The 24,848-nt window shown below is 39.8% G+C and overlaps 1 protein-coding gene across 1 annotated transcript in view; it reads left to right on the forward strand.

The window, feature by feature from the left end:
- Positions 1–24,848, forward strand: part of MAGT1 (magnesium transporter 1) — a 58,938-nt gene that overhangs the window by 15,106 nt on the left and 18,984 nt on the right. Inside the window, exons 3-8 of the mRNA XM_007534348.3 lie at positions 1,559–1,676; positions 4,850–4,990; positions 5,466–5,606; positions 14,526–14,615; positions 16,663–16,726; positions 20,301–20,375. Of these exons, the coding sequence (XP_007534410.1) occupies positions 1,559–1,676; positions 4,850–4,990; positions 5,466–5,606; positions 14,526–14,615; positions 16,663–16,726; positions 20,301–20,375 (629 nt within the window). The remainder of the gene's footprint in view (positions 1–1,558; positions 1,677–4,849; positions 4,991–5,465; positions 5,607–14,525; positions 14,616–16,662; positions 16,727–20,300; positions 20,376–24,848) is intronic.

A 24,848-nucleotide genomic window follows, 5' to 3' on the forward strand; every position in this document is an offset into this window, starting at 1 on the left:
TTCAGGTACATATTTTTCCCTAGTTTATGGGCACGGGTGAACCTATGCTCTATCTCAGGGGACCTGGACTATATCTAGGTTTGGGGACTTTATTGGGGAGTGGAACACCTGGAATGGAATTAGAGAATACTATGAAAGGAAAGGTCTCACCCAAGTGATGAAGCTGAAGGGTTGTTATTCCACACCTGAAGTCTCTGGTCACAGTCTGAAGTGAAGCATGCTGGGGTGGCACTCGTTGCGTTGATATGGTTGCGATCCGCGGATGCAATATTATTTGATTTGAATTGAGAGCAGCATGCAGAAAAGTGGGCCCCACCCTAAGGTTCCAGGACTGGGGGGAAATATAGGCTCTATAGTGGAAATGTGAGGTTCCTGTTGTCTTAGGGTTCAAGAAGACAATGGATAGTTATTGTCACATTATTTGGTGATAGGGTTAACTTTGGAAAGTCCCTTTGATAGGGCTTGGGGTATAATACCCAGCATCTTGTATATAGCTGTGCTACCGGTTGCTTCTGCTCTCCCTGGTCTAGGCTTTTGGGAGAGACAACATATCAAAGACAGCCTATGTATTAAAAAGACTCAGTCTGTGTTTTAAGAAGTTCTAGACATATCATCAGTTTTTCGCCTCTCATATTAATTAAATAGTGGTTTATATGTTTACACTTTAATAGGATTGTACATAAACACCACTCCCACCACCAAAAGACTGTGTCCCATCCCCACCCCCTACCCCCACCCCCCGCCGTGCTGGGAAGTCCAATGGCCACCCTCCCCTTCACCACAAGGTTTTTACATTGGTGCCCTGCTCTCGATTTAATCAGATCCTGCTTTTAGTTTCCCTTTCTGTTCTTCTTTCTCAACTTCTTTTGATGAGTGGGGACATCCCATACTCATCTTTATCTTTCTGACTTAGTTCACTTAACATAATTCCTTCTAGCTCTGTCCAAGATGGGTCAGATAAGGTGGGCTCATTGTTCTTAATAGCTGCATAGTATTCCATTGTGTATATGTACCACAGCTTTCTCAGCCACTCATCTGCTGTTGGGCACCTGGGTTCCTTCCAGGTTTTAGCTATTATGAATTGTGCTGCTATGAACATAGATGTACACACATCTTTTTGGTTGGGCATTATGGAATCCTTGGGGTATATCCCCAGGAGAGGAATTACTGGGTCATATGGAAGGTCCATGTCTAGCCTTGTAAGAGTTCTCCAGACTGCTCTCCAGAAAGGCTGGACCAATTTACATTCCCACCAGCAGTGTAGAGGGTTCCTCTGTCCCCACAGCCTCTCCAGCATTTGTTGCTGCTGTCCTTTTTGATGTATGCCATTCTCACAGGAGTGAGGTGGTATCTCATTGTTGTCTTAATTTGCATTTCTCTGACAATTAGTGACCTAGAACAGTTTTTCATATGTTTGTTAGCCTTTTGGATCTCCTCTGAAGTGAATGTCTTGTTCATATCCTCTGCCCATTTTTGGATGGGGTCATTTGCTTTTTTGGTGCTAAGTGTTTTTTAGAATTGCTATATATGATATCTTCACAAATTTGGTTGCTTCCAGGCAAGCTGATGAAGAATTCCAGATCCTGGCAAACTCCTGGCGATACTCCAGTGCGTTTACCAACAGGATATTTTTTGCTATGGTGGATTTTGATGAAGGTTCTGATGTTTTTCAGATGGTAAGATTTTTTAAAATTTATTTTACTGGGGGTCGGGCAGTAGCGCAGCATGTTAAGTGCACATGCGTAAGGATCCCGGTTTGAGCCCCAGCTTCCCACCTGCAGGCAAGTCGCTTCACAAGCAATGAAGCAGGTCTGCAGGTGTCTATATTTCTTTCTCCTTCTCTGTCTTCCCCTCCTCTCTCCATTTCTCTCTGTCCTATCCAACAACAATGGCATCAGCAACTGTAACAATAATAACAATAAACAACAGCGGTAAAACAACCAAGGGTAACGAAAGGGGAAAAATAGCCTCCAGGAGCAGAGGATTCATAGTGCAGGCACTGAGCCCCAGCAATAACCCTGGAGGCAAGAAAAAAAATTATTTTACTAAGTAGGAATAGATAAGGATAAATTGAAGTATACCTATACAAAGGTTACAAGAAGTTAAATAGCACTTATCTTAAATAATAACTAGATTAGTTATAGAAATAAAAGCTCTGGGAGTCGGGCAGTAGCGCAGCGGGATAAGCACACGTGGCGCGAAGGCAAAACCGGTTTAAGGATCCCATTTCAAGCCCCCGGCTCCCCACCTTCAGGGGAGTTGCTTTTCCAGTGGTGAAGCAGGTCTGCAGGTGTTTATCTTTCTCTCCCCCTCTTTGTCTTCCCCTCCTCTCTCCATTTCTCTCTGTCCTACCCAACAATGTCGACATCATCAACAACAATAATAACTACAACAACAATAAAATAACATGGGCAATAAAAAGGACAATAAAAAAATTAAAAAGAGGGTTTTTTTGTTTAGGATCAGAGAGGTCATTCACTAGGTAGAGTATGTGTATTGCCATCAGTGCAACTCAGGTTTGACTTTCTGCACCACATGGGAGATGATACGGCAGTGGATGAAGCTTCAGTTTGTGGTATCTCCCATTCTCCCATTCTCCCTCTCCCTCCCTGAATGTTAAAGTGGTTTGAATTAGTGAACTTGTATGTGTTCCGGATCTCAGGTACACCAAAAAAAATATTTTCAGTTGTGTAATAATCTACTAATCTTCCGCTTGTTCATTTGTGTTATCGCCACCAGGGTTATTGATGGGGATAGTGCCGTCACTACAAATCCACCACTCCAGCAGTCATTTTTTTCATTATTATTATTATTATTATTTTGGATGGGACAAAGAGAAATTGAGAGAGGATGGGGAGATAGAGGAAAGAAAATGAGACACCTGCAGATCTGCTTCACCATTCGTGAAGCATCCCTCCTGCAGATGGGGAGCTATAGCTCAAACTTGGGTCCTTGCATGTGGTAATGTATGTGCTTAACAGCGTGTGCTACCACCCAGCCCCCCTAATATATCTTCTGAAATGGCTGTGTCATTTCATTTATTTTTTAAATTGAATGAGAGTTCCTGTAGCTGCACATCCTTATTTGCATTTGGTGTGGTCAGTGTTCTGCTTTTGGTCATTCTTTGTTTGAAGTGTTCAATGGTATTGTTTTAATTTGGATTTCTCTGATGACATATGATGTAGAACATCTTTCTGGCTGCCAGAAACAACATCAATGGCAACAAAAACAATACCGACAACAAGGGCAACACACTGGGAAAAATGGCCTCCAGGAGCAATGTATTTGTGGTGCAGGCACCATGCCCCAGCGATAACCCTGGAGGCAAATATATATATAAAGGTTATATCTTTCTCTCCCCCGTCTTCCCCATCTCTGTCCATTTATCTCTGTCCTATCCAACAACGACGACATCAACAACAACAATAACTACAACAATAAAACAACAAGGGCAGCAAAAGGGAATAAATAAATAAATATAAAAAAATTATTATCTATTTATTTATTGGATAGAGATGGCCAGAAATCGAGAGGAGTGGGAAGATAGACAAGGGGAGAGACAGAGAAACCTACAGCCCTGTTTCACTACTCGTGAAGCTTTCCCCCCGCAGGTGGAGACCAGGGCCTCGAACCTGCGTCCTTTGGCACTGTAACATGTGCGCTCACCCAGGTATGCTACCACCTGGCCCCCCAAGACCTCATGTTTTCAAGTGCAGTGCTTTATCTACTGTCCCTCCTCCAGAGTCACTATTGGTTTTTTTATTTAAAATGGAAATATTGGTAAGACTATCGGATAAGAGGAGTACATTTCCACCCCCAGAGCTCCATATCCAATCCCCTCCCCTGATAGCTTTCCTATTCTTTATCTCTCTGGGAATATGGACCCAAGATCACTGTGGGGTACAGAAGGTGGAAGGTCTGGCTTCTGTAAGTGCTTTTCCACTAAATATGTACGTTGGCAAGTCGATCCATACTCCCAGCCTGTCTCTCTCTTTCCCTAGTGGGGCAGGGATCTGTGGAGGCGGGACTCTAAGACACATGGTGGGGTTGTTTGCCCAGGAAAGTCCTGTTGGCATCATGGTAGGATCTGGAACCTGGTGACTGAAAAAGAGTTAAGTTATAAAGCAGAACAAATTGTTGACTAATCATGAACCTAAAAGCAGATATATTTCAGATGAAGATTTGGGGGGGGGTCTTCATTTTGGAAAAAGCTAGTAGGTCTATTTTAGGTATATTCCAAAGGGCCCAAGACTTTACTAGTTTTTGCGCTATTGATTTATTTTCCCTTTTTGTTGCCCTTGTTTTTTATTGTTGTTGTAGTTATTATTGTTGTTATTGATGTCGCTGTTGTTGGATAGGACAGAGAGAAATGGAGAGAGGAGGGGAAGACAGAGGGGGAGAGAAAGACATACACCTGCAGATCTGCTTCACCGCCTGTGAAGCGACCCCCTGCAGGTGGGGAGCCGGTGGCTCGAACAGGGATCCTTACGCAGGTCCTTGCGCTTTGTGCCATATATGCTTAACCCGCTGTGCTACCGCCTAGCTCCCTGCACTATTGATTTTTATGAGAAAGACATATGAGAACCCAGAGTTCTCCGCAACTCTGGCTAATATATTGTGGTACTGGGGATCAAACCTAGGCGCTTGACTTTGCAAGTCCTTCACCTCTAACAGGTTGTACCATCTCCCCAGTCCCTGGTTCTACGCCACTTCTTACCACTTTTCATAGGCAAGTCTTTTATCCTATCTAAAGGTGGACCTCTTCATCTTTGTAAAATACCTGAATTTTAGGAAATTATTTGTTGTTAAGGTTATTTTCTTAATAACGTTTTCATGGATTATTATTCAGCTAAACATGAATTCAGCTCCTACTTTCATCAACTTTCCTGCAAAAGGAAAACCCAAACGGGGTGATACATATGAGTTGCAGGTGCGTGGTTTTTCTGCTGAGCAGATTGCCCGGTGGATTGCTGACAGAACTGATGTCAATGTAAGTTGTCTTACTTTGTTAGAAATTTAGCTTGCTTTTTGAATCTTATTTGTCCCAGTTGACCTTGTTCCCATATCTCTGATATATGGTCACAAGTATCAGACATAAGTAGCATTTAATAGAATCGTCTTGGTGAAAGAATGAAATTACAAAACATCCTCTTATTAAATCCTTATTGAACAGATCATCAAACCACTGTTTGAATATAATGGATCCATGGATTATTTAGCTGTATTTGGAAAATACTTATTTACTTAACCAATTTTGTGTTGAGGTTAAGTAGAGTAATTTGCTTATATTCCACTGCATTCTAGGAATCACTCTAGACTGTTTTATTAGGATGAAATGAACTGTGTCATTTTTTTCTTGAAAGTAGCCATATTAATTTTCATTGTTTTCATTTTACTTTGTTTTCACCTGTATACTTAAAGACTAAATGATATATTTTTAAATAGTTTTCTTTCCTTTCTATTAGATTAGAGTGATAAGACCTCCAAATTATGCTGGCCCCCTTATGCTGGGATTGCTTTTGGCTGTTATTGGTGGACTTGTTTATCTTCGAAGAAGCAATATGGAATTTCTCTTTAATAGAACTGGATGGGCTTTTGCAGCTTTGGTGAGTAAATTTTAGAAGAAAGTGGTTTACATCAAACTCCTAATGTTGTGTCATTAGGTAGCATCTTGTTGATTTTCTTACCTTTGGAAAAAGATTTTTTATATATATTTTTATTAAAAGGTAAGTTTCTGGGAGTTGGGCAGTAGCGCAGTGGGTTAAGCACATGTGTCGCAAAGCACAAGGACCAGCGTATGGATCCCAGTTCAAGCCCCTGGCTCCTCACCTGCAGGGGAGTCACTTCACAGGCGGGGAAGGAGGTCTGCAGGTGTCTATCTTTCTCTCCCCCTGTCTGTCTTCCCTGCCTCTCTCCATTTCTCTCTGTCCTATCTAACAACCACGGCATCCATAACAACAACAATAACTACAACAACAATGAAAAACAACAAGGGCAACAAAAGAGAAAATAAATATAAAAAAAATTTTAAAAAACGTTTCTTTCTCAGTTATCTCATTAGAATGACCAGAGCTTGTAGCAACAGATGTCGCCAGTTTTTAGTTTTTTTATATTTATTTATTTATTTTCCCTTTTGTTGCCTTTATTTATTTATTTATTTTTAAAATTGATTTATTGGGGAATTAATTTTTTACATTCAACAGTAAATATAATAGTTTGTACATGCATAATATTTTCCCAGTTTTCCATATAACAATACAACCCCCACTAGTTCCTCTGTCATCCTTCTTGGATCTGTATGCTCCCCATCCACCCACCCCAGAGTCTTTTACTTTGGTGCAATACCAATTCCAGTTCAAGTTCTACTTGTGTTTTTTTTTAATCTTGTTTTTCAACTTTTTTTATAAAAAAAAAAATAGGAAAGCTTTCAAGGCATGGGGTGGGATACAGAGTTCTGATGGTGGGAATTGTGTGGAATTGTACACCTCTTATCCTGTGTCTTGTCAATTTTTCCATTTCATAAATAAAAGTTAAAAAAAAAACCAAAGATATAGTAATAATGACACAGTGATAGTGTGCTTCCCCCTCCCCACCAGAGAACTACTTACCTCATTTATGGTGGTTCTGGGGATTAAACTTGACTCTTTCCCTCTCTGTCTCTACCTCTTTTCTCAATTTCTTTCTGTCTCTATCCAACCAAAAATAAAAATATTTTTAAAAACAATAATAACCAAAGGATGTGTGGTCTGGGAGGTGGCGCAGTGGCTAAGGCACTAGACTCTCAAGCATGAGGTCCTGAGTTCAATCCCCAGCATCACATGTACCAGAGTTATGTATGGTTCTTTCTCTCTCTCTCTCTCTCCTATATTTCTAATTAATGAATAAATAAAATCTTTAAAAAAAGTTTTAGGGAGTTGGGCAGTAGTGAAGCGAGTTAAGCGCACATGGCACAAAGCACAACAACAAGTGTAAGGATCCCAGTTCAAGCCCCCTGCTCCCCACCTGCAGGGGATCTGCTTCACAGGCAGTGAAGCAGGTCTGCAGGTGTCTGTCTTTGTCTCCTCCTCTCTGTCTTCCCCTCCTCTCTCCATTTTTCTCTGTCCTATCTAAGAACAATGGCATCAGTAACAACAACAATAATAACTACTACAACAAAAAAAAAACAATAAGGGCAACAAAAGGGAAAATAAATAAATATTTTAAAAAATTTTAAATTTCTTTATTGGGGAATTAATGTTTTAGATTCAACAGTAAATACAATAGTTTTACATGCATACCATTCCCCAGTTTCCCATATAACAATACAACCCGCACTAGGTCCTCTGTCATCCTTCTTGGACCTGTATTATCACCACCCACCCACCCCCACCCCAGAGTCTTTTACTTTGGTGCAATACGCCAATTCCATTTCAGGTTCTACTTGTGTTTTTTTTTTTCTTCTGATGTTGTTTTTCAACTTCTGCCTGAGAGTGAGATCATCCCATATTCATCCTTCTGTTTCTGACTTATTTCACTCAACATGAATTTTTCAAGGTCCATCCAAGATCGGGTGAAAATGGTGAAGTCATCATTTTTTATAGCTAAGTAGTATTCCATTGTATATATATATATATATATATACCACAACTTGCTCAGCCACTCATCTGTTGTTGGACACCTGGGTTGCTTCCAGGTTTTGGCTATTACAAATTGTGCTGCCAAGAACATATGTGTACACAGATCTTTTTGGATGGATATGTTGAGTTCCCTAGGATATATCCCCAGGAGAGGAATTGCAGGGTCATAGGGTAGGTCCATTTCTAGCATTCTGAGAGTTCTCCAGACTATTCTCCACAGAGGTTGGACCAATTTACATTCCCACCAACAGTGTAGGAGGGTTCATTTGACCCCACACCCTCTCCAGCATTTGCTGCTGTTACCTTTTCTGATGTAGGACATTCTCACAGGAGTGAAGTGGTATCTCATTGTTGTCTTGATTTGCATTTCTCTGACAATCAGAGACTTGGAGCATTTTTTCATGTGTTTCTCTGCCTTTTGGATCTCTTCTGTGGTGAATATTCTCTCCATGTCCTCCCCCATTTTGGATGGGGTTATTTGTTGTCTTGTTGTTGAGATTTGCAAGTTCTTTATATATTCTGATTATTAGCCTCTTGTCTGATGTATGGCATGTAAAGATCTCCCATTCTGTGAGGGGTCTCTTGGTTTGGGTAGTAGTTTCTTTAGCTGTGCAGAAGCTTTTTAATTTGATGTAGTCCCATAGGTTTATGCTTGTCCTAGTCTTCTTTGTAATTGAATTCATTTCATTGAAGATGTCTTTAAAATTTATGCAGAAAAGAATTCTGCCAATGTTTTCCTCTAAGTATTTGATAGTTTGTGGTCTAACATCCAAGTCCTTGATCCACTTGGATTTACTTTTGTATTTGGTGAAATACAGTGGTTCAGTTTCATTCTTCTTCATGTTTCAACCCATTGTTTCCAACACCATTTGTTGAAGAGACTCTGCTTTCCCCATTTAATAGTCTGGGCCCCTTTGTCAAAGATTAGATGTCCATAGGTATGGGAGCCCTTGTTTTTTATTTTTATTGTTGTAGTTATTGTTGTTATTGATGTCATTGTTGTTAGATAGGACAGAGAGAAATGGAGAGAGGAGGGGGAGAGAAAGATAGATACCTGCAGACCTGCTTCACCACCTGTGAAGCGACTCCCCTGCAGGTGGGGACCCAGGGGCTTGAACCAGCATCCTTATGCAGGTCCTTGCACTTTGCGCCATGTGCACTTAACCCTCTGCACTACCACCTGATTCCCCCAGTTTTTATTTTTATATTTGGCTGTTACCTCTATGAAAATACACAGTTCTTTTTTAAATTAATTAGCAATGTCCATCACTGGGACATCACCACTCCAAGCCAAATTTTTCAGATTGATACAGAGATAGAGAGAGAAGGAAAGTCACTATAGCACTTGCCGGGGGCCAGCCCCAGCAGGTTATTAGGGTATTCTGAAAGATGAGGGGCATCGGTGAGAGTGAGATGAGAGACACGTCAACTGCTTCATGAATAGGAGAGAGGCACTTCTGCTGTGCTCAGGCAGAACTTTATTTTTATAGTCTCATAAGGCTTAGATCATTAAAACAAAAATCACCAAGGCTTTGGTCACTAATACATAAATCACCAAGGCTTTGATTATTAATACAAAAAACACCAAGTAAGAGCAATACACATAGGGAACACCTCCTGCTTTGTGGAACATTCACATTCCAGGGGCAGTTTTGTCCCTAGAGATCACATCTGAGTTTCTATGTCTTTTGTTATTCCTGTACCTGTATGCTAGGCTAATGTCCTATTCATTAATATTTTTTATAATTTATTTCTTTATTGGGGAATTAATGTTTTACATTCAACAGTAAATACAGTAGTTTGTACATGCATAACATTCCCCAGTTTCCCATTTAACAATACAACCCCCACTATGTTATTTATCATCCTTCATGGACCTGTATTCTCCCCACCCACCCACCCCAGAGTCTTTTACTTGGGTGTAATACGCCAATTCCATTTCAGGTTCTACTTGTGTTTTCTGATCTTGTTTTTCAACTTCTGCCTGAGAGTGAGATCATCCCATATCCATCCTTCTGTTTCTGACTTATTTTCCTTAACATGATTTTTTCAAGGTCCATCCAAGATCGGCTGAAAATGGTGAAGTCACCATTTTTTACAGCTGAGTAGTATTCCATTGTGTATATATACCATGACTTGCTCATCTGTTGTTGGACACCTGGGTTGTTTCCAGGTTTTGGCTATTACAAATTGTGCTGCCAAGAACATATGTGTACACAGATCTTTTTGGATGGGTGTGTTGGGTTCCTTCGGATATATCCCCAGGAGAGGAATTGCAGGATCATAGGGTAGGTCCATTTCTAGCCTTCGGAGAATTCTCCAGACTGTTCTCCACAGAGGTTGGACCAATTTACATTCCTACCAGCAGTGCAGGAGGGTTCCTTTGACCCCACACCCTCTCCAGCATTTGCTGCTGTTACCTTTTCTGATGTAGGACATTCTCACAGGAGTGAAGTGATATCTTATTGTTGTCTTTATTTGCATTTCTCTGACAATCAGAGACTTGGAGCATTTTTTCATGTGTTTCTCTGCCTTTTGGATCTCTTCTGTGGTGAATATTCTGTCCAAGTCCTCCCCCCATTTTTGGATGGGGTTATTTGTTGTCTTGTTATTGAGGCTGGCAAGCTCTTTATATATGTTGGTTATTAAACTCTTATCTGATGTATGGCATGTAAAGCTCTTCTCCCATTCTGTGAGGGGTCTCTTGGTTTGGGTAGTGGTATCTTTTGCTGTGAAGAGGCTTTTTAATTTTATACAGTCCCATAGGTTTATACTTGCCTTAGTCTTCTTTGTAATTGGATTCGTTTCATTGAAAATGTCTTTAAAATTTATGCAGAAAAGAGTTCTGCCAATATTTTCCTCCAAGTATCTGATAGTTTGTGGTCTAACATCCAAGTCCTTGATCCACTTGGAATTTACTTTTGTATTTGGTGAAATACAGTCATTCACTTTCATTCTTCTGCATGTTTCAACCCATTGTTTCCAACACCATTTGTTGAAGAGACTCTGCTTTCCCAATTTAATAGTCTGGGCCCCTTTGTCAAAGATTAGATGTCCATAGGTGTGGGGCCTCACTTCTGGGCTCTCAGTTCTATTCCACTGGTCAGTGTGTCTGTTCATGTTCCAGTACCAAGCAGTTTTGATGACAGTGGCCCTAGAATACAGTTTGAGATCTGGGAGTGTGATGCCTCCCGTTCTGTTCTTTTTTCAAGATTGTTTTGGCAATTCTAGGTCTTCTTTGGTTCCAGATAAACATTTGTAGCATTTTTTCTATTCTCCTAAAAAATGTGCTTGGGATCTTGATGGGGATAGCATTAAATTTGTAGATGGCTCTGGGTAATATATTCATTTTGATGATGTTAATTCTTCCAACCCATGAACATGGAATATCTTTCTACTTCTTTGTGTCTTTTTCAATTTCTTTGAATAGTGACTCATAATTTTCAGTATACAACTCTTTCACTTCTTTGGTTAGATTTACTCCTAGATATTTTATTGTTTTTGTTGCTATAGTAAAAGGAATTGATTTCTGGATTTCAGTTTCTTCTAACTTAGTGTTTGCATAGAGGAATGCCAATGACTTTCGAATGTTAATTTTATAGCCTGACACCTTACTGTATTGCCTGATGATTTCCAAAAGCTTCTTGCTGGATTCCTTAGGTTTTTCCATGTATACTGTCATGTCATCTGCAAATAAGGAGAGTTTGACTTCTTCTCTTCCAATCTGTATCCCTTTAATTCCTTGCTCCTGCCTGATTGCTAAGGCAAGAACTTCCAACACTATGTTGAATAGTAATGGTGATAGTGGGCATCCCTGTCTAGTACCTGATCTGAGTGGAAATGCTTCCAGTTTTTCACCATTGAGTATGATGTGGGCTTTAGGTTTGCTATATATAGACTCCACTATCTTCAGGAATTTTCCATCTGTTCCCATTTTTTGTAGTGTTTTGATCATAAAGGGATGTTGTATTTTGTCAAAGGCTTTCTCTGCGTCTATTGATATGACCATGTAGCTTTTGGTCTTGCTTTTGTTGATGTGGTGGATCACATTGATTGATTTATGTATATTAAACCAACCTTGCATGCCTGGGATAAACCCCACTTGGTCATGATGAACAGTCTTTTTGATATACTGCTGTATCCGGTTGGCTAGAATTTTGTTCAATATTTTCGCATCTATGTTCATCAAAGATATTGGTCTATAGTTTTCTTTTTTGGTTGTGTCCCTGTCTGCTTTTGGTATCAGGGTGATGTTGGCTTCATAGAAGCTGGCAGGGAGTATTCCAGTGTCTTCAATCTTCTGGAAGACTTTTAAAAGTAGAGGTATTAGTTCTTCTTTGAAGGTTTTGTAGAATTCATTTGTAAAACCATCTGGTCCAGGACTTTTATTTTGGGGGAGATTTTTGATAACTGTTTCAATTTCATTAGCTGTGATGGGCCTGTTCATGTTATCCACTTCCTCTTAACTTACTTTTGGAAGTTGGTAGGTATCTAGGAAATTGTCTATTTCCTCCAGGTTCTCTAGCTTGGTGGCATATAGTTGTTCATAGAAGCCTTGCATGATATATTGAATTTCTGCAGTGTCTGTTGTGATATCTCCTCTTTCATTTACTATCCGATTTATTTGGGTCTTCTCTCTTTTTTGTTTTGTGAGTCTGGCTAGAGGTTTGTCGATTTTGTTTACTCTTTCGAAGAACCAACATTTACTTTCATTGATCTTTTGTATGGTTTTCCTATTCTCAATGTTATTTATTTCTGCCCTAACTTTAGTGATTTCTGTCCTTCTGGTTGCTTTAGGGTTCCTTTGTTCTTCTTTTTCTAGGTCTTTAAGATGTGCAATCAGGCTGTTTATTTGTGATTTTTCTTGTTTCCTAACGTGTACTTGTATAGCTATGAACTTCCCTCTTAGGACTGCTTTAGCTGTGTCCCAGATATTTTGATAGCTTGTGTCTTCATTTTCATTGAACTCTTGAAACATTTTGATTTCTTCTTTGATTTCTTCTTTGACCCAGAAGTTGTTAAGAAGTGTACTGTTGAGCTTCCACATTTTGGGACTGTTACTAATCTTTTGTTGATTGTTAAGTGTTAGTTTAATTCCACTGTGGTCTGAGAAGATGCTTGGGATGATTTCAATACTCTTGAATTGGCTGATGCTGTCTCTGTGGCCTAACGTATGGTCTGTCCTTGAGAATGACCCATGTGGATTTGAGTAAAATGTGTATTACAGTTTCTTGGGATGAATGACTCTGAAAATGTCCAGTAGTTCTAATTTATCTATCTCTTCATTTAGCTCCCTTATGTCTTTATTGATATTCTGCCTGAATGATCTGTCAAGTTGAGAGAGTGGGGTGTTGAAGTTCCCTACTATGATTGTGTTACTGTTAATATATTGCTGTAGCTCTTTCAGTAGAAGTTTGATGTATTTTGATGGCTTCTCATTGGGTGCATAGATGTTAATAATTGTTAAGTCCTCTTGATTGACTGATCCTCTGAGCATTAAGTAGTGTCCATTCCTATCTTTTTTAATCTTAATCTATTTTAAAGTCTATCATGTCAGATATGAGAATAGCTGTTCCTGCCCTTTTTTGTGGGCCATTGGCATGTATGATAGTTTTTCATCCTTTCACTTTAAGTCTGTGTTTGTCTTGTTGATTTAGGTGGGTTTCCTGTAGACAGCATATTGTTGGGTTGTGTTTTCTGATCCATCTTCCTATTCTGTGTCTCTTAATAGGTGAATTCAGGCCATTGACATTTATTGATACTATTGATTAATATTAATATTATGCCATCCTCTTGCCCCTACTCATCAGAATTTGTGGTTCATAGAAAGTTGAAGCTTGTTATGTTTCTAGGGGTCTTAAAAAAATTGAACAGCCCATTTTTCATAAAATCTGTTCCATTATTTGATCAAGGAGTTTTGTTTTGTTCCTTACTGATAAGGCACCAAGTGATGTTGACCTGGCCAGCCTCTCCATGAAGCTAAGCTCTCTAACGGGAATCTATCTTCTGTGTATGCTCACTATGTGACCTAGGTTCTCACGTACCATTCCTGCATAAGGAAGTGGAAGCATAGTGGTGGATGTTAGATTAAAAGGCCCATTGTATGTAGGCAGGTACCATAACTTTTCATTTTTTAATTATGTTACGTAAGGTGGCCCCTCCCCTGTGGGAAGCACCAATCTTTCCCAATATTTTAGTGGGAATATGAAAGGAAGTACTGTAGATACAGGGGGAAACAATTCTTCCTCTAGGAGTTCCCTGATAAATCCTGCATTAATGATATTGCTTGTTCTATTATGATCAATCTTACAGAGTGCAGTGCAGGTTTTGTCATTACTTTTATTATTGGTCAGACTCTGAGCCTGGCCATAGGTAAAGATTATTAAGACCACACAGAGCTGAATCCCAAGCCCTATACATGGCAGAAGGTAAGATGGTTTCAGTTTGGCTTGGAGAGTCCAGGCTTGCTGAACTTCCTGTGAAGCTGGTACCGTGTCAAGCAGCTTGCGTGGTGGTGCCTGCGCCAAGCACTGGAGCTTCTTCCAGTGCAGTGAGGGCCAGGAGAGAACCAGGAGCCCATATATGACAAAGCAGGGGTAGTATTCAGGTGAGCTATCTTGCTGGCCCCCAAAATATGTAGTTCTTTGAAAATATTCTAAGCTTTCCGGTATTCACTTTTGAAACTTGTCAGCTTACTTATAATTTCATAGTAATATCCTTTTGAATTAAATATCATTGATACTTATCGTATTTATGGTAAAGTATAAAATTCCACAAAGAAGTAATTTGAGAAAAAATTTCTTTATGGATTACTTGAGTTGGCATACTTTTGATATGTTTATTGATCTAATCAAGGTGGGTATAGCTTCACCCTGTTTTATGACTACCTCACTATTTTTTATCTCCTAGTGTTTTGTGCTCGCTATGACATCTGGTCAGATGTGGAACCATATAAGAGGACCACCATATGCTCATAAGAATCCCCACACAGGACATGTGGTAAGTAAGAGAAGTTCAGCAGTTCTTTCTTTTGTGCATCAAAGTTTATCCTAAAAATAATTATACTTTAATACCAGTGCCAGCATATGAAGGAATTAGATTGTTTTGACTTTATAGCCTCTCTCTGTGTTAATGAACTTCAGTTGCTAGAAAGACTGAGAAGTGCCTTATACTGTTGGGTGAATCATTAGATTAAGTTGGCCAAGAATGAAAAGTCAGTCTTGAAGTAAATAGAATAACTGATCATGTACTTAAACCCCTTTTGTTTTCCAGACACTGCTAGAAATGTTTCGATGTACCAGTAGATGAGAAAGACATAGTTTATGGTGTTCAGAGTACACATTTTTGCACCTCATGATATTATACATTGAAATACATATGTAACTTTTACTTATGTATATATTTTTAAATTTATTTATTTTCCTTTTTGTTGCCCTTGTTGTCTTTTTATTGTTGTTGTTGTTATTATTGTTGTTGTTATTGATGTCATTGTTGTTAGATAAGACAGAGAGAAATGGAGAGAGGAGGGCAAGACAGAGATGGGGAGAGAAAGACAGACACCTGCAGACCTGATTCACCGCGTGTGAAGTGACTCCTGCAGGTGGGGGAGCCAGGGATTCAAACAGGGATCCTTAAGCTGGTCCGTGCGCTTAACGCACTGTGCTACCTCCTGACTCCCAATAACTTTTATTTTAACCATATATATTGATGAATGTCACAGACTTAATGTTTACATACAACAGGTAAATTAACATTTTAATGTTTAAAAATAGCCCATTCTAGGGAGTCCGGTGGTAGCGCAGTGGGTTGAGTGCATGTGGTGCCTAGTCCAAGGACTAGAGTAAGGATCCCGGTTTGAGCCCCAGGCTTCCCACCTGCAGGGGAGTCGCTTCACAGGCGGTGAAGGAGGTCTGTAGGTGTCTTTCTCTCCTCCTGTCTGCCTTCCCCTCCTTTCTCCATTTCTTTTTGTCTTATCTAATAACGACAACATCGATAATAACAACAATAACGGGACCAGGCGGTGGCGCACCTGGTTAAGTGCACACACTACAGTGCACAAGGACCCGGGTTCAAGCCCCTGGTCCCCACCTGGAGGGGGAAAGCTTCACGAGTGAAGCAGGGCTGCAGGTGTCTCTCTGTCTCTCTCCATCTCTATCTTCCTTTCCCCTCAATTTCTCTCTGTCTCTATCCAATACAAAATAAAGTTTAAAAAAATAATTAAAAAAATAACAATAATAACAACTACAACAACAGTAAAAAACAAGGGCAAGGAGTCGGGTGATAGCATAGCGGTTAAGCGCACGTGGCACTAAGCGCAAAGATCTGTTGGAGCTCCCGGCTCTCCACCTGCAGGGGAGTCGCTTCACAAGCAATGAAGCAGGTCTGCAGATGTCTTTCTCTACCCCCTCTCTGTCTTCCCCTCCTCTCTCCATTTCTCTCTGTCCTATCTAGTAATGACGACATCACTAACAACAACAATAATAATTATAACAACATTTAAAAAACAAGGGCAACAAAAAGGAAAATAAATATTTTTAAAAATTTAAAAAAGGGGGGCCAGGCGGTAGCACAGCGGGTTAAGTGCACATGGTGCAAAACGCAAGGACCAACCCGGTTCTAGCCTCGGCTACCCACCTGCAGGGGTGTCGCTTCATAGGTGGTGAAGCAGGTCTGTAGGTGCCTATCTTTCTCTCCCCATCTCTATTTTCCCCTCCTTTCTCCATTTTTCCCTGTCCTATCCAACATCAATGACAACAACAACAATAATAACAACAATGATAAACAACAAGGGCAACAAAAAGGGAAAAAATAGCCTCTAGGACCAATGGATTTGTAGTGCAGGCACCAAGCTCCAGCAATAACTGTGGAGGCAAAAAGTAAAATAAAAATAAAAAAATAAAAAAATAAAAATAAAACAAAAACAAGGACAACAAAAGGGAAATAAATATTAAAAGTTATAAAAATAGCCCATTCTAGTATTGGAATGTTAAAAAATTTATTGTATATTAAAGCTTCAATTTTGTTTCTCCCCCCCCACACACACCAGAATTATATCCATGGAAGCAGCCAAGCCCAATTTGTTGCTGAAACACACATTGTTCTTCTGTTCAGTATCCTTTTCATAAGTCTGTGGTGCTATATTTTAATTTGTCTATTTTCTTACATTCTAGGATTCTTGGTATGACTTTTGTGTGAGGCTTCTCACTATTAATGCAAATGTTGTAATATCTTTGAAAATCACATTACTGTGTCATCGGTCTTAGTCCAGGTAGTTAAAGGACACCAAGGAAAAACATGAATTCTGATAAAATCCACGTTTATTGAACCCTTCCGGTAAAGGAGGGAGGCTGGACATCAGAGGAACCATGATACATCTTATTAAAGGAAAGTTGTTATAGGATTTGGGGGTGAGAGGTAGAGCTTAAATGAAATGTTAATGGAGTAGGATTTTGATAAGTTTAAAGCAAAGCCAGCTTTGTAAAGGGGTTAACATTAGGTTTGGATTGTGAACTCAGCCTGGGTTTCACCTTTCTGGATACTACAGTGTTCAAATAAATGTGGGAGTTTATCTTCAGAAACTCTTCTTTTGAAATTCTATAGATTTTGGTGGTAAATTGAGATCACTTAGGAATTACTTAGAAAAGGGGCCAGGTGGTGGAGCACCTGGTTGAGCACACGTGTTACAGTGTGCAAGGACCCAGGTTCGAGTCCCCAGTCCCCAGCTGCAGGGGGAAAGCTTCACAAGTGTTGAAGCAGGGCTGCAGGTGTCTCTCTGTCTCTCCCCCTCTGTATCTCTCCCTTCCCTCGCAATTTCTGACTATCTCTATCCAATAAATAAATAAATAAAAATTTTTAAAAATTGTATTTTAGGAGTAAAAGATATAATTTACCTGGTAAGACATACATATGCCTTGTCACAGATACCACCCAGGTTCAATCCTTGATACCACATAGGAGGTTGCCATGGCACTGGGGGAAGCGCCAGTATTGTGATACCTTATACTCTCTTCCTGTTTCTCTGAATGAAAAAAGACATACCAATGAGACTGAGCATGCACAAGGCCCCAACTCCACTAAAAAGAATGGAATTTATACTTAAAATTTGGTGACTTATATCCTCCAAATAAGAATGGAGTATTCCTATGGTCTGGGAGGTGGTGCAGTAGCTAAGCACTAGACTCTCAAGCATGAGGTCCTGAGTTCAATCCCCGGCGGCACATGTACCAGAGTGATGTCTGGTTCTCTCTCTCTCTCTCTCTCTCTCTCTCTCTCTCTCTCTCTCTCTCTCTCCTTTCTCATTAATAAATAAATAAAATCTTTTTTAAAAAAAGAATGAAGTATTCCTTTTCTTTCTTTTCCCCCCTTTCTTGTATTCATTTATTTATTACTTGAGAGAGACAGAAACTGAGAGGGGAGAGAAAGATAGAAAGGAAAAGAGACAGAGACACCTGCAGCCCTGCTTCACCACTCGTATAGCTTTCCCTGTGAAGGTGGGGACCAGGAGCTTGAACCCAGGTCCTTGTGCACTGTAGTGTGTGCACTTAACCAGGTGCACTAACACCTGGATCTCTCTCTCTCTCTCTTTCTCTCTCATTCTTTATTGGAGGATTAATGTTTTGCCCTCAACAGTAAAATTCAACAGTTTGTACTTGCATAACATTTCTCAGTTTTCTACATGACAGTTCAACCCCCACTAGGTCCCTTTCTTTTTTTTTTTCTTTTCTTTTTTTAAATATTGCTTTCCCCCCACCACCACCCCCAGCACTGCTCAACTCTGGCTTAAGGTGGTGTGGGGAATTGAACCTAGGACCTTAGAGCCTTAAGCATGAAAGTCTTTTTGTATAACCATCATGCTTTCTCCCCCACCCTTTAAAAAAAATTTTATTATTTAAGTATTTATTTTAGATAGAGACAGAAGTTGAGAGGGAAGGGGGAGAAAGAGAGGGAAAGAGAAAGAGAGACAACTGCAGCACTGCTTCACCACTTAGGAAGTTTCACCTCTGAAGTTGGAGACCAGGGTCTATTATTTTATTTTATTACAAGATTTGTTGGTTATTTTTATTATTTACTTATTTTGGGGTAGAAACAGAAATTGAGAGGGAAAGGGAGGTAGAAATAGGAGAGAGAGAGAAAAAAAGGAAATAGGGAGAGAGAAAAAGAGAGAGAGGCCCATGGCACTGCTTCCCCAGTGTAATTGGGGACTTGGGGCTTGAAATTGAGTCGTTGTGCACACTAATCTGCATGCTCAGCTAGGTGCACCACCACCCAGCCTCAGTCTGTGATTTTATAGAATAGTATTTTTTTTGGGGGGGGTGATTTTTTAAAATTTTTATTTATAAAATGGAAACACTGACAAGACAATAGGATAAGAGAGGTACAATGCCACACAGTTCCCATCACCAGAACTCCATATACAGTCCCCTCCCCTGATAGCTTTCCTGTTCTTTAACCCTCTGGGAGTATGGACCTAAGGTCATTGTGGAAGGTCTGGCTTATGTAATTGCTTCCCTGCTGAACATGGGCATTGACAGGTCGATCCATACTCCCAGTCTCTCTCTCTCTCTCTCTCTCTCACACACACACACACACACACACACACACACTTGATTAATGAGAGAACCAGAAGGGCCAGGAAATGGTACATCTGGTTAAGCACACACATTACAGTTGAAACCACTAGTTCCCACATGCAGGGGAAAAGCTTTACGAGTGGTTTAGCAGGGCTGCAGGTATTTCTCTCTCTCTCTCTCTCTCTCTCTCTCTGTCTTCCCTTCCCCTCCACTCTCAATTTATCTCTGTCTTGATCCAATAACAAATAAATAAAAAGATTTTTTAAAAGAGAGAACCAGAGGTAGGGCATTGCACAGCAGGTTAAGCGCACATAGCACAAAGGACTGGCATAAGGATCCCAGTTCGAGCCCCTGGTTCCCCTTCTGCGGGGGTGGGGGGGTCTTCACAGGTGGTGAAGCAGGTTTGCAGGTGTCTATCTTTCTCTCCCCCTGTGTCTTCCTTTCCTCTCTCGATTTCTTTCTGTCCTATCCAACAACGATGACAGCAATAACAACAACGATAAACAACAAGGGCAACAAAAGGGAATAAGTAAATAAATATTTTTTTAAAATCTTTAAAAAAAAAGAGAAAGAGAGAGAGAGAGAGAGAGAGAACCAGGGGGGCCAGGCAGTAGCACAGCATGTTAAGTGCACATGGCGCTAAGTGCAAGAACCAGCATAAGGATCCCAGTTCGAGCCTCCGGCTCCCCACCTGCAGGAGGGTCGCTTCACAAGCGGTGAAACAAGTCTACAGATGTCTGTCTTCTCTCCCCCTCTCTCTCTTCCTGTCCTTAATTTCTGTCTGTCCTATCCAACAACAATAATAACAAGAACAATAAACAACAAGGGCAACAAAAGGGAAAAAGTAGCCTCCAGGAGCAGTAGATTCATAGTGCAGGCATTGAGCCCCAGAAATAATCCTGGAGGCAAAAAAAAAAAAAGGGAGAGATAGAGAAAGAGAATCAGAACATCACTGTGGCATAGGAAGTGTCAGATATCAAACTCAGAATTCTACATGCAAGTCCACTGCGCTATCTACTGAGATACCTCTCCTGCCATTATTTATTTATTTTTATATTAAAATGTGGTATGTCTCTGTGTTTCTGTGAATTTCTCCTTAAACAATTTTTCTAAGATGGTGGAGTTACCTTAGGAATGGTGCTTTTATGTGAAGCTGCTACATCTGACATGGATATTGGAAAACGAAAGAGTAAGTCATAAGCCAAATATAATCTGCTTTTAATGAAGAAAATATTTATACTTAGTTATAAGTATGTTACTTTTTTGAAGTTATATATGCTCATTGTAGGAAATTAGGAATATGAAACATTTGGAGGGGTAAGTACCCCATTATTTTACTGGTACTTTAATTCAATATAATATATTTGTAAAAACATCCTTAAGACCATAAAATTTTCAATCTTGTACTTTTAAAAAAATTATTTATTCCCTTTTGCTGCCCTTGTTGTTTATTGTTGTAGTTATTATTGATGTCGTCGTTGTCGGATAGGACAGAGAGAAATGGAGAGAGGAGGGGAAGATAGAGAGGGGGAGAGAAAGATAGACACCTGCAGACCTGCTTCACCACCAGTGAAGCGACTCCCCTGCAGGTGGGGAGCCGGGGATCCTTATGCAGGTCCTTGCGCTTTGCGCCACCTGCGCTTTACCAGCTGCGCACCACCCGACTCCCTAAATCTTGTACTTTTTTGCCACCAGGGTTATTGCTGGAGCTTGGTGCTTGCACAGTGCTCTGGCAGTCATATTTTTTTCTTTTTCTCTGTTAGAAAGTGACACACACACACAGAGAGACAGAGGATAAATATCTGTATTTACTGTTCTAGCACCCATGAAGCTTCCCTCCTTGCACTGGGGGACTTGAACCTGGGTCTTTATACATGGTAACATGTGCATTCTACCAAATTCACCCCACCCATTTTATAACTGGACTAAATAACTCACTAATATTTTCCAATACCTAGTTTAAAATTTATATTACACTGTGCTGTAATTTAGTTAACTATTCTGAATTTTGTTCTTTTCATTATGATAGAGACTTCTTTTTTTCTTAATTTCTTTGTTGAGGGATCAATGGTTTACAGTTGACAGTAAAATACAGTCATTTATATATGTGTAACATATGATAATTCAACCCCCCACTAGGTCTTCCTCTGCCATCATGTTCCAGGACTTTAACCCTCCCCCCCAGACTTCTTTAGTAGCTATTATTCTTTATATTTCCTCATTTGTTTTTTATTTCCTTTTTGTTGACCTTGTTTTTTTTATTGTTGTGTTATTGATGTTGTTGTTGGATAGGACAGAGAGAAATGGAGAGAGGAGGGGAAGACAGAGGGGGAGAGAAAGGTAGACACCTGCAGACCTGCTTCACCACCTGTGATGTGACTCCCTTGCAGGTGGGGAGCCAGGGGCTCCAACCGGGATCCTCACGCAGGTCATTGCGCTTTGCGCCAGTGTGCTTAACCCAGTGCGCTACCACCTGATTCCCCTCATTTATTTTTTTAAATGTGTTATTGAGGTAACCATGCTTTATAAGATTATATATGTTTCAGAATATAACCTTATACCTATTTAAAATACGTTACTATACCAAGTCCACTGCTAAAGTACCAGTATCTTTAATACTAAAGTTGATTTTAATTCCCTTTACTTTATAACCCGAATTTCTCCCTTTCGTCCCCTTTGGTCACTCCAGTTCTGTATTTTGAGTTCAAAGGTTCATCTTCACTTGGCATTGCTTGTTTTCTCTTGTTCTGTATCTTTATTTACTTCGTCTGGTTGAGATAATTCTCAGTTTCATATTATGGAAGTTCCTTTAATATTCCTTGTAAAGCCACTTTAGTGGTAATGAATTCCTTTAACTGTTGACGTCTGTGAAGTTCTTTACCACTCCTTTGGACCTGAGTGATGGCTTTGCTGGAGTTTTCTGGGGTGGAGTTATTTTATATTCAGAACTTCTGTTATACCATGCCAATCCTTTCTGGTCTTTAGAGTTTATGTTGAGAAATCAATTGATAGTTTTACAGTGATTCCTTTGTTGGTGACTCTTGCTTCTTTTAAAATTATTTTTTTTTTAAACGTAAGCTTTTCTTTCTTTTTTAAAAATATACTAATTATTTTTTTAAAGAATTTATTTATTCATGAGAAAGATAGGAGAAGAAAGAACCAGACATCACTCTGGTACATGTGCTGCTGGGGATCGAACTCAAGACCTCATGCCTGAGAGTCCAATGTTTTTTCCACTGTACCACTTCCCAGATCCTCTTTTACAATTCTTTTTTTTTTTTTTTAACAATTCTTTATCTTTGATTCCTGCATTTTAACTATGTTCCTGGTGAGCTTTGGCTTGGGTTTATTTTGCTTGGAAAACTTAAGCTTTCTGAATTTGAACATCAATCTCCTACAGATTTCAAAAATTCTCAGTTTTTTTCGTTTGTTTCTGTTTTGACCAGAGTACTGCTCAGATCTGGTTTATGGTCATGCAGGGGATTGAATCTGGGATATTGGAATCTCAGGCACAAGAGTCTCTTTGCATAACTATTATTGTAGTGGCCTTCAACTATTTCTTCAAATAAGAATTCTTTTTCGGGAGTCGGGCTGTAGCGCAGCGGGTTAAGCACAGGTGGCGCAAAGCACAAGGACCGGCATAAGGATCACGGTTTGAGCCCTGGCTCCCCACCTGCAGGGGAGTCGCTTCACAGGCGGTGAAGCAGGTCTGCAGGTGTCTATCTTTCTCTCCTCCTCTCTGTCTTCCCCTCCTCTCTCCATTTCTCTCTGTCCTATCCAACAACAACAACAACAATAATACAACAAAGGCAACAAAAGGGAATAAATAAATAAAATAAATATAAAAAAAATTTTTAAAAAAATTCTTTTTCACCTTTTTTTTAAATTGGGGAATTAATTTAATTGGGGAATGTTTTACATTCAACATTAAGTACAATGGTCTGTACATGCATAACATTCCCCAGTTTCCCATATAACAATACAACCCACACTAGGTCCTCTGAATCCCTCTTGGACCTGTATTCTCCCCATCCACCCACACCCACCCCAGAGTCTTTTACTTGGGTGCGATACGCCAATTCCATTTCAGGTTCTACTTGTGTTTTCTTTTCTGATCTTGTTTTTCAACTTCTGCCTGAGACTGAGATCATCCATATTCATCCTCCTGTTTCTGACTTATTTCACTCAACATGATTTTTTCAAGGTCCATCCAAGATCAGCTGAAAACGGTGAAGTCGCCATTTTTAATAGCTGAGTAGTATTCCACTGTGTATATATACCACAACTTGCTCAGCCACTCATCTGTTGTTGGACACCTGGGTTGCTTCCAGGTTTTGACTATTACAAATTGTGTTGCCAAGAACATATGTGTACACAGATCTTTTTGGATGAGTGTGTTGGGTTCCCTAGGATATATCCCCAGGAGAGGAATTGCAGGATCATAGGGTAGGTCCATTTCTAGCCTTCTGAGAGTTCTCCAGACTGTTCTCCACAGAGTTTGGACCAATTGACATTCCCACCAGCAGTGTAGGAGGGTTCCTTTGACCCCACACTCTCTCCAGCATTTGCTGATGTAGGACATTCTCACAGGAGTGAAGTGGTATCTCATTGTTGTCTTGATTTGCATTTCTCTGACAATCAGAGACTTGGAGCATTTTTTTCATGTGTTTCTCTGCCTTTTGGATCTCTTCTGTGGTGAATATTCTGTCCAAGTCCTCCCCCCATTTTTGGATGGGGTTATTTGTTGTCTTGTTGTTGAGTCTGGCAAGCTCTTTATATATGTTGGTTATTAAACTCTTGTCTGATGTATGGCATGTAAAGCTCTTCTCCCATTCTGTGAGGGCTCTCTTGGTTTGGGTAGTGGTTTCTTTTGCTGTGAAGAAGCTTTTTAATTTGATGTAGTCCCATAGGTTTATACTTGCCTTAGTCTTCTTTGTAATTGGATTTGTTTCATTGAAGATGTCTTTAAAATTTATGTGGAAAAGAGTTCTGCCAATATTTTCTTCTAAGTATCTGATAGTTTGTGGTCTAACATCCAAGTCCTTGATCCACTTAGAATTTACTTTTGTATTTGGTGAAATACAGTCATTCAGTTTCATTCTTCTGCATGTTTCAACCCATTGTTTCCAACACCATTTGTTGAAGAGACTCTGCTTTCCCCATGTAATAGTCTAGGCACCTTTGTCAAAGATTAGATGTCCATAGGTGTGGGGGCTAAGAATTTTTTTTTCTTTTTCCCCTCCCTCTTTTCCTTCCTCCCTCCCTCTCCTCTTGTAACCCTCTTAAGCAAATGCTGTTTCTCTTGATTAGTTTTAGTTCTTTTCTCTGTTTCCTGGACTTTCTTGATAGTTTCTCTACTCCAGCGCAGCAGTTCAATCACTGGTTTCTGTTTTCCTATTTGTGGACCCCTTTTCTATATTTTAACTCAATTACTCTTTTTTAAACCTAATTTATTTCTTTTTTATTTTTATTTATAAAATGAAAATATTGACAAAACTATACGATAAGAGGGGTACATTTCTACACAGTGCCCACCCCCCAGAACTCAATATCCAATCTCATTCCTTGATAGCTTCCCTATTCTTTTTTTGTATTTATTTATTTATTCTATTTTGTTGCCCTTCTTTTATTGTTATAGTTATTATTGTTGTTGATGTTGTTG

Source organism: Erinaceus europaeus, chromosome X, assembly GCF_950295315.1.
Source record: "Erinaceus europaeus chromosome X, mEriEur2.1, whole genome shotgun sequence".
Classification (NCBI taxonomy): domain Eukaryota; kingdom Metazoa; phylum Chordata; class Mammalia; order Eulipotyphla; family Erinaceidae; genus Erinaceus; species Erinaceus europaeus.